General features: G+C 43.4%; 1 protein-coding gene across 6 annotated transcripts in view; it reads left to right on the top strand.

Moving 5' to 3' along the window:
- The first annotated feature begins 577 nt into the window (after positions 1-577).
- The window catches only part of PRDM4 (PR/SET domain 4), a 29,842-nt gene continuing 20,473 nt past the window's right edge, over positions 578-9,946 (top strand). For 5 of the 6 annotated variants that reach the window (XM_078449505.2, XM_060656527.3, XM_060656531.3 and 2 more), the window contains exons 1-5: positions 701-862; positions 1,064-1,330; positions 3,689-3,822; positions 6,555-6,740; positions 8,807-9,601. In XM_078449505.2, coding sequence (XP_078305631.1) covers positions 1,320-1,330; positions 3,689-3,822; positions 6,555-6,740; positions 8,807-9,601 — 1,126 coding nt within the window. In that variant the 5' untranslated portion in view covers positions 701-862; positions 1,064-1,319. The other variant, XM_060656528.3, reaches the window with a different exon arrangement.

Here is a 9,946-nt window from a genome sequence, read left to right as displayed (position 1 = left end):
CTGGTGTGGAAGCTACCAGGCTGCTTGTTTGTAGTTCTAATGTCAGTGCTCATGAACTTGGCTTTAGAGAAAAACTGTCCCGCCTCAGTATTCCCGGAGCTTAGCACAATGCTTGGGATGCAGGAGAGAAGAAGGGCAAAGAGACAAGGGAAAGAAAATTTGTACAAAATCCCACACACCCCTATTTATGACTTGAAGCAGGAAAACTGGGCAACCTTCAGGTGTAACATAAGGTGAAAACTGTTCAGGATAGAGTCCCAATTCCTCCTGGGCAACAGCGCCAACATCTTTGGGCTAAGTCCCTTATTTCGAATCTTTTGGGCTTGCGTGGACCCACGCTTCCCTAGCAGGAGAACGCTACGAACACTGAAACCGAGTCTGAGGATTTAGGGGACTCAGAACCCGCTCAAAACATGCTCTGCAGCGCTGGATGCCTAGCAACTGTGGGTCGATAGCTCGGCGCTCGACGCAATCCAGCAGGCCTGAGACGCGACGCTCCCTCCGGAGCCTCTCCGGGCCCCGCACCCCTCGGGCCTGGGTCCTCTCAGTGCGCACGCGCGGAAGGGGCTCGGCTGGGGGAGGGGCGCCGGGACGCAGTCGCCGCTAGCGGGCCACGGCCGGGAGGGGCGCACGCACGAGGGGCGGAGCGGCAGGCGCCCCGAGTGGCTGAGGAGCCGGAAACGCGCCTCGGAGGGTGCGGCCCTGAGGAGTCGGCGGGCTGGGCCGGGCCGGGCGGGAAACGTTAGGCCAGCGGCCCCCGGGGCGCGGGGGTCGAGCGGGCGGGGAGGGCCCGAGGCAAGCTCTGCCCGGATGAGGAACAAAGCGGTGGGGCAGGCGCGCGCGCCCCCCGCGCGGCCGGCAGGTGGGCTGCGCGCGGGCCCGGCCGGGGCTGGGCGAGGGCGGCTGGGCCTGCGGGCCTCACGCCGGCGGGCGGGCGAGTCAGTCGGCCGCCCCTGGGAGGCGGTGTCCGAAGCGCCCGGGCGCGCCGGTGGCGAGGGGACAGGGACTGCATCCACTCCGTTTTGGTGACCGCCCTTGTCCTCTCCTCCCTCCCACCCCCCAGGTTGGGCAGCCCCCCTCCCGAAGCTTCTGGAGGAAAAGCCCCGGGTGTCCCCCGGCATGCCCCATCTCGCGGCGGGGTGCGCGGCCGCCGGCCCTCGGGAGAAGTTGGGCGGCCCCGGGCGGCCGCGGGGCCGAGGGGCCGCGTTTGTGCAGCGGTTGTAAGCAAGATGCGGTAGCACGTGACCCTGGAACGCAAACCCTGATGCCGGTTCCCCGCCGCGCCTGTGTTCTTTTCTCTGACACTTGGCCCCAAGCAGATGCATCACAGGTGAGTGATGGGCCCTGTGCTGGTGACATCTTTGGGAAGCGTTTGGCAAATCAGAGTTCAGAGTGCCTTTCTTTGGTTTTGGTGCCGCGAGGGAGGTTACAGGTGCGATTTGCAAATGGATTTATGTCCCAAAGGAGACCAGAAATCCAGAAACCAGAGTTGGGTTGAATCCAGCCTCATGCAACCAAATTTACTCCAAATGCGAATCGTTCTAGATAGCCACACGTTGATTTTTGGCTCATTCACACCTTTTCCCTGTGCCTTTGAGTTATTTGAGCGTTTAATATCTTGATCTGGATTCCAGAGTGTATTTTTAGCTTAACACCATGCTTCACCTTGAATTTTGCTGGTTACCCTGTGGCTCAGATGGTAATGTGGGGGAATTAAGTTCTTAGTGTTGCAGGTTTCATGCAAATATTTCAGGTACTTTATACCATGGCAGTACAGATCGGTGCCAGGTAGAGTTACATTTGGCTGTTGTTTTGGGACCCTTTCATAGGCTGTATGTTTAGGATGAGGAAGACAAATTCACTGAAGTTGCTGAACCTGTCCATGCCTTTTGCAAAGTGGGTGAGTTTCAGTTAGCTTTTTATATGTCATTCTAAGAAAAAGTTGCAAGATTAGCAACTGGCAAATGGTTTATTCTGTAAGTCAGTTAGAAACACACACATACAAACTGCAGAAGTGTGAAGGAAAGGATTTTACCAGGAATGAGTAGGGAAGAAGAGAGAGCTTGGGATCTTGATTTTTAGCTCTTCTTCCAAGCTTGCTTCCTAGAAACCCGTATGAGAAAGGTAGAATAGAATTGCCCTTTAGAATGAGAGTCTTCGGATCTTATTGTAAATTCCCTTCATCTGCTTGCTTTCCCTGGGATATTTGTTACCTTTGGTTTATGGCTGCTGAGGTCATCACATTTCAGTGACTCACGACAAAACAGAAATCTGCTGAGCCTCACGCTAAACTCTGGTTTGAACTGGTTTGAGAAGAAGGCCTAGGAGTCAACCCAGAAACCATTTTGATTTTTATCTGGAGATTAGGTACACAGATTAAATTCAGGAATTTTTAGACTGAGATTTGAAGCTATAGACTTTTAGCTTACTTAAAAAAAATATCGTAGCCATTTGTTATAGGTTATTACTGCTCTGGTGGTTGTAGAGTTTTAATTACATTTATAGCTGTAAGAAATTACAGGAAAAGTCCATTTTAAACAAACTCACCTAGAAACTTTCAGCATTACAGGTAGCTGCTGTTTCTTTAGGCTATAGGATTTTTTTTTGCATTCTTTTATAGCATAATTAAATACTTGTACTGTTATTAATGTGTTGTCCTTGATGCACCTCATTTATCCTATGCTTCTAGTTGCCTTTCTAGTAAGGATGAAGATGCATTGCTTCATCCAGATCACATATTTCAATTTTTTTTTTTTTTTAACATTTATTATTGAGAGACAGAGACAGAGCATGAGCAAGGGAGGGACACAGAGAGGAAGAGACCCGGAATCTGAGGCAGGCTCCAGGCTCTGAGCTGTGAGCACAGAGCCTGATGCGGGGCTCGAGCTCTCAAACCACGAGACCATGACCTGAGCCGAAGTCGGACGCTTAACCGACTGAGCCACCCAGGTGCCCCTCATTATTAATAATTTAATTCAGACCCAGTATCACTATAACTCCTGTAAAAAGAATTAGTAAAAATTCTTTTAAGTGAATTAAACCAAACCATCTACAAAAGTCTGGTTTGAAGTAATAGGCCATTTGGAGAAAATACTGTGAAAGAAAAAGCTTCGGTATTTAAAAAAACAAAAACAAACTCTTATTGCCATGTGCTCTAAGGATTGTGCTTTGCTTCGGGTAGTGTGCGTAGGGTTTGAAACAAAGCACACCTGAGTTACATCATATTTTTGCTTTGTGATGTTGACTGAGTTAACGTCTCGGAATCCCAGGGTTTTTATGATTAGAAAGAATATGACATTCGCTGTCTGAGAGCTGTGAGCATAAAAATGAATTAGTAGGGGCGCCTGGGTGGCGCAGTCGGTTAAGCGTCCGACTTCAGCCAGGTCACGATCTCGCGGTCCGTGAGTTCGAGCCCCGCGTCGGGCTCTGGGCTGATGGCTCGGAGCCTGGAGCCTGTTTCCGATTCTGTGTCTCCCTCTCTCTCTGCCCCTCCCCCGTTCATGCTCTGTCTCTCTCTGTCCCAAAAATAAATAAAAAACGTTGAAAAAAAAAAAATTAAAAAAAAAAAAAATGAATTAGTAGTTGGTCCGCTCTCATTTCCCTATCCTGATTGCCTCAGGTTGTGCAGTACCTTAAAAGGGAATCACTGAGGTAAGATTTCGCCTCACTCGTGTGTGCTCTTTCCTAGGATGAATGAAATGAACCTGAGCCCAGTGGGGATGGAGCAGCTGACTTCATCCTCTGTGAGCAATGCCTTGCCAGGCTCAGGGAGTCACCTAGGGTTGGCTGCCTCACCCACTCACAACGCCATCCCTGCCCCAGGTGAGTGGGAAGGGAGAGCGACTGGATTGGAACACTTAATTGTATTATCAGTTCTAAGTGGAGCCTGCAGGGGGTCAAAGCCCCTTTACGAGTGTGAAGGGGAAGCCAGGCAGGTGTGAACAGCAGTTCCACGAGTGGCAGCGTAATGGAAGGAATGTTTTTGTGGAGTCCTGGAGTTCTAGTGGACAGGAGTGGCAGCTTTTTCTGATTAGTCCTCTTGTGGGGTGGGTGGCCTGTTACCTACAGCTGTAATTTGCTTGGCATTTTTTCTAGGATTACGCATTCATCTGGTTCACTCCCTTGGCGCTCTGTCCCTGGGTTAATAGAAGAGAATGAAAGTTACTCTATTCAGCATTCTCAGTAAATAGGAGGAATTGAGCTTTATTTTCTATTACATCCAAAACCAGGAACAACCGCAAATGCATGAGGCTGAGAATTATAAGAGGAGATGCCAGAGATGGAGCTCCCAGGTAGGGCTCCCCGGGAGCCTCAGTATCCAGAGAGGAGTTGTACAGAAAAAGCTCCCATTTTCTCTATCGCTGTACATTTAAAACCTTTTTATCTGCTTTATTTTCTTTTTTCTACTGAAATAGAAAAGAGATAAGCTGTTCGTTCTTACAGTGGTAAGCTAGTGGTCGTTAAAGATTTGTGACATCGTAATGGACTTTCTTTATCGAAATAAGAGTTAATGTTTAGGGTATTTTTTTCCCTAAAATTTATTTAATGTTTTTAAAATTTATTTTAGAGAGAAACAATGCAAGTGGGGAAGGGGCAGAGAGAGAGAGGAAGACACAGAATCAGAAGCAGGTTTCAGGCTCTGAGCTATTAGCACAGAGCCTGACATGGGGCTCGAACTCACAAACCGTGAGATCATGACCTGAGCTGAAGATGGATGCTTAATCGATTGAGCCACCCAGGCACCCCTAAGGATATTTTAAATCTATAAGCTGTTTAAATAGTTCTCTGTAGGGAATTACCTGCTTAATTACTACTGTGCAGCAGTTAAATAAATTCATCTGAACTAGGGTCTCCACATTCCTTTCAGTGTCCACAAAAGAAATTAAACAATTTATTAGTGAGTTCATTTGATTATCTCTTAGGCATTCCTTTTAGTGAACACTCTCGTTAAGGAGGAAAAGCCTATTAAAAAATATTGCCATGGGCAAACATAAATCACTGCTCAAGTTGGTCAGTATTCATTATTACACTTAGGTACAGTAAGAGTCGTTTCCACACCTTGCAGATATAATCCAAGATAGATACAATCTAAAGTTTGAATTTTTTTAAATCATGAAATACAGCATATGTACTAAAGACTGTATATTTGTACAGTTTTGCACTTCCAAGTAGAAGCATATCTAAGAAATTTTATTTAAAGTTTTTTTTAAGTCTATTTTGAAAGAGAGAGAGCACGTATGCACGCACAAGTGGGGGAGGGACAGAGAGAGAGAGAGAGAGAGAGAGAGAGAGAGAGAATGCCAAGCAGGCTCCATGCTGTCAGTGCAGAGCCTGATGTGGGGCTCGGTCTCAAAACCTGTGAGATCATGACCTGAGCCAAAATTAAGAGTTGGATGCTTAACTGACTGAGCCACCCAGGCACCCCTCTAAGAATTTCCTTTTTAATTTTTTTAATGTGTATTTATTTTTGAGAGAGAGAGAGACACACACACACACATAATGTGAGCAGGCAAGGGGTAGAGAGGGAGACACAGAATCCGAAGTAGGTTCCAGGCTCTTAGCCATCAGCACAGAGCCTGACTTGGGGCTGGAACTCATGAACTGTGAGATCATGACCTGAGCCTAGTCAGACGCTTAACGAACTGAGCCACCCAGGCACCCCTCTAAGAATTTCCTTTTTAATTTTTTTAATGTGTAGTTATTTTTGAGAGAGAGAGAGAGACATAATGTGAGCAGGCAAGGGGTAGAGAGGGAGACAACAGAATCCGAAGTAGGTTCCAGGCTCTTAGCTATCAGCACAGAGCCTGACTTGGGGCTCAAACTCATGAACTGTGAGATCATGACCTGAGCCTAGTCAGACGCTTAAGGAACTGAGCCACCCAGGCGCCCCGGCTAAGAATTTTTAAACAGTAAAACATTCTCACCATATAAAATGGTAAATATAAATAATGAGGTTAAAAAAAATCTGTAGGGGTGCCTGGGTGGCTCAGTTGGTTAAGTGTCCGGCTTCAGCTCAGGTCATGATTTCACACTCTGTGAGTTTGAGCCCTGTGTTGGGCTCTGTGCTGACAGCTCAGAGCCTGGAGCCTGCTTTGGATTCTGTGTCTCCCTCTCTCACTGCCCCTCCCCTGCTCATGCTCTGTCTCTCTCTCAAAAATAAATAAAAACATTAAAAAAAAATTAATAATCTGTAATATCATTACTCAAAGACTACTCCTGTGAGCTTTGGTATTTTTTCCCATTTTTATCTCTGTATGATTTGTTCTTTTAAATTTTATTTAAACTAGGTTTTTAATTGTAATTAAATGTTTTAGTACTTGAAAGCAATACAGACAACTGGAGGATCAACTTGGCCATTTTAAAACTAACTTGAGAACTAACTTTAGGGCCTGTTTGTGGATATTTGCCCAACACTTCCTGTCTGGGGATATAAAGGGCTTTTAGGTGAGATTTTTCCCCATTTGCAGAAACTTTCTTGAGTTTAGCTAGTGATTATTGAGAGAATTTTTAAGTACTTAACTTTCTTTTAATTGAGAAAAAAAACTTTTTTGTAGGCCTGCCAGTGGCAATTCCAAATCTGGGTCCCTCCCTGAGCTCTCTGCCTTCTGCTTTGTCTCTGATGCTCCCAATGGGTATTGGGGATCGAGGGGTGATGTGTGGGTTACCCGAAAGAAACTACACCCTACCTCCACCACCTTACCCCCACCTGGAGAGCAGTTACTTCAGAACCATTCTACCTGGTAAGTATTATAGTTATTTGGGGAAATTTGAAGAAAGAATAGAGCCTCCTATTAACTTCACTTCTTGAAGACTTGAATAACCCTATTTTCTGTTTGTCAGTATTAGATATTAATCTCTAGGTGGGGAAAAAAAATCTTTATATGTTTTTGTACTTTTCCTTTTAGCATATACAGATCACACATTATTAATATAGCAGTTTGACTAAGCATAATTTCTTTTTTTTTTTTTAATTTTTTTCTTAACGTTTATTTTTTGAGACAGAGAAAGAGTATGAATGGGGGAGGGTCAGAGAGAGGGAGACACAGAATCCGAAACAGGCTCCAGGCTCCGAGCTGTTGGCACAGAGCCCGACGCGGGGCTCGAATCCATGAGCCGCAAGATTATGACCTGAGCCGGAGTCGGACGCTTAGCCAACTGAGCCACCCAGGCGCCCCAGACTAAGCATGATTTCTTAATGACAGATGAACAGTTTTTTTCCTTTCTCCTCCAGTGTTTCCTTGATTTAATTTTTATAATTTTGCAGTTGTAATTCCTGTCAACCACACGTCCTGCTAGTGTCACTATTTATTATAAATTAAGGTTTATTGGTTTTAAGTTTATTGACTTCTTATTCTCAGTGTATGTTTCAGAAAATTTAGCAAATGGGGAGAAGAACCACCAATAGTCCTATCATCCATCTTCTTGGTGTACTTTCTTCCTGTCTTTTATTTTGGTGTATAGATTTTTACTGTTTTTCATAACTAAGACTGTACTTTCTATATGGTTGTGTGTCCTTTTTTCCACTTAATATTTTCCTGTGTTTTTACATAGTTATTTTTCCTAACTTCTGCATGGTTTTTGTAATTATTCTTTTTAATGTTGCGTTACAATCTACTGAATGGATATTCCATCGTTTGTTTATTATATCAATCTTTATTGTTGGACATTTTGGTTTTTTCCAGGTTCTTATTACTATTATAGGAAAGTCTTTGTGTATAATATTTATGAAATGCATTTAGTGAAGATTACCATTAAGTGGAATTTCTTGTGCAAGAGCCTATGAAAGTGTTTTTGGGGTTCATATGCTCTTGCACATGAGTATATGTATTAAGTATGTATGTACTTGTATGTATTTAATTTTATATATATATCTAAAACTATATGTATACTTTTATATATTAAGATATATATACTTTCCAAAGAGGTTTTAGTAATTTACATTCCCACTGGCAGTGCAGCAAGTACCATTTGACCACATCCTTATAAGCATGAGTGTTTAAATGTTTCTTTCGGTTTTAATAAAGCAGATACAATTGTGACTTATTTTGAATAGACCATAATGTGTTATGATAGTTTAATAACTTAAAACTTAGTTGTATTTAATTAAATTTTATTAAATTAATTAACATTTTCATGTGGAAGATCTGCTTTTAAATCCTTTTACCTTTTAACTATAATAGAGGAAATTTCAGTATCTTAGGTTTCAGGAATTCCAACTATATACATATTAAAGGCGTCATTTAAATGTTCAATTTCCAGTGACTTCAAAGGAACATAGTTAATTTTTTTTTACGATTTCTGAGTTTCACAGGGAAAACTGAATTATGGTATATGAATGTTGCTATTTATAAGGTATATATCAGTTAAACCAAATAGGTAGGAGATTATTTTATGGCCTATTTATGTTGCCATTTTTAAAGTTTTTTTTTTTTTTTTTTTAAGTTTTTATTTATTTTGAGAGCCAGAGCAAGCATGAGTTGGGGAGGGGCAGAGAGAAAGAGGGAGACAGAGAGAATCCCAAGCAGGCCCTGCTCTTCAGTGTAGAGCCCCAACACAGGGCTGGAACTCATGAACCATGAGATCATGACCTGAGCTGAAATCAGGAGTCAGATGCTTAACCAACTAAGCCATTCAGGCACTCCTATGTTGCTATTTTTATAAAGCATATATGTTAATTAAACCAAAGAAGTAGATAAGAGATTAATTTAGTTATATTTTTAAGGAAAGTAGCTTCTGAGATTTGGAATTCCTTATATTTAACAATGTACTAAAAAGTCTCTAAAATCTCATCTTCTTCTTTTTTCAGGCATTTTATCTTATTTAGCTGACAGACCACCACCTCAGTATATCCACCCTAACTCTATAAATGTTGATGGTAATACAGCATTATCTATTGCCAATAACGCTTCAGCTCTAGATCCCTATCAGTCCAATGGAAATGTTGGATTAGAACCAGGCATTGTTTCAATAGACTCTCGCTCTGTGAACACACATGGTGCCCAAAGTCTTCATCCCAGTGATGGCCATGAGGTGGCCTTGGACACAACAATCACTATGGAGAACGTCTCTAGGGTTACCAGCCCAATCTCTACAGATGGAATGGCAGAAGAGCTTACAATGGACGGAGTTGCAGGCGAGCATGCCCAAATCCCAAATGGCTCCAGAAGTCATGAACCTCTGTCTGTAGATTCTGTGAGCAACAACCTTGCAGCAGACACCGTAGGACATGGTGGTGTGATACCCATTCATGGGAATGGTCTGGAGCTCCCTGTGGTCATGGAGACAGACCACATTGCAAGTCGGGTCAACGGGATGTCTGACAGTGCCCTCAGTGACTCCATCCACACCGTGGCCATGAGCACCAACTCTGTAAGCGTGGCACTCTCTACCTCACACAACCTCGCCTCCTTAGAATCTGTTTCCCTCCATGAAGTTGGCCTAAGCCTAGAACCTGTGGCTGTCTCCTCCATCACCCAGGAGGTTGCTATGGGGACAGGTCATGTAGATGTATCTTCAGACAGTCTTTCTTTTGTACCACCTTCACTGCAAATGGAAGACTCCAATTCAAACAAGGAAAATATGGCAACCTTGTTTACAATTTGTGAGTGTGCTTAGCCTTTTTCTTTTGGAAATATTGGTAGAAAGGGCTATCATCTCTAACAGATTTAATCACAAAGTCAGGTGTTGATTAAGGGAGTATAGAAAGTAATAGACTTTGGAATTTTTCTTTGTGCATTGTCCGTTATGTTAATGGCTTTTTCTTAAGTAAGTCAGATGACATACAGACATTTTGTTGGTTCTTACAGTATCCTGAAGTAATGAAACCATAGTCATTTCCTTCTGTATTTTACAGATACTCTCAGCCCAGTAATCAAGATCTATCCCTGTGTTTCAAAAATAGAGTTAATTATAGAACTGTAGTGAGGTGTTCTCTGAGGTATTCTGT

Source organism: Panthera onca, chromosome B4 (genome assembly GCF_046562875.1).
Source record: "Panthera onca isolate mPanOnc1 chromosome B4, mPanOnc1 haplotype 2, whole genome shotgun sequence".
NCBI classification, from domain to species: Eukaryota; Metazoa; Chordata; class Mammalia; order Carnivora; family Felidae; genus Panthera; species Panthera onca.
Note: the sequence above shows the minus strand (reverse complement) of the source record. Positions and strands in the feature narration are given on the sequence as shown.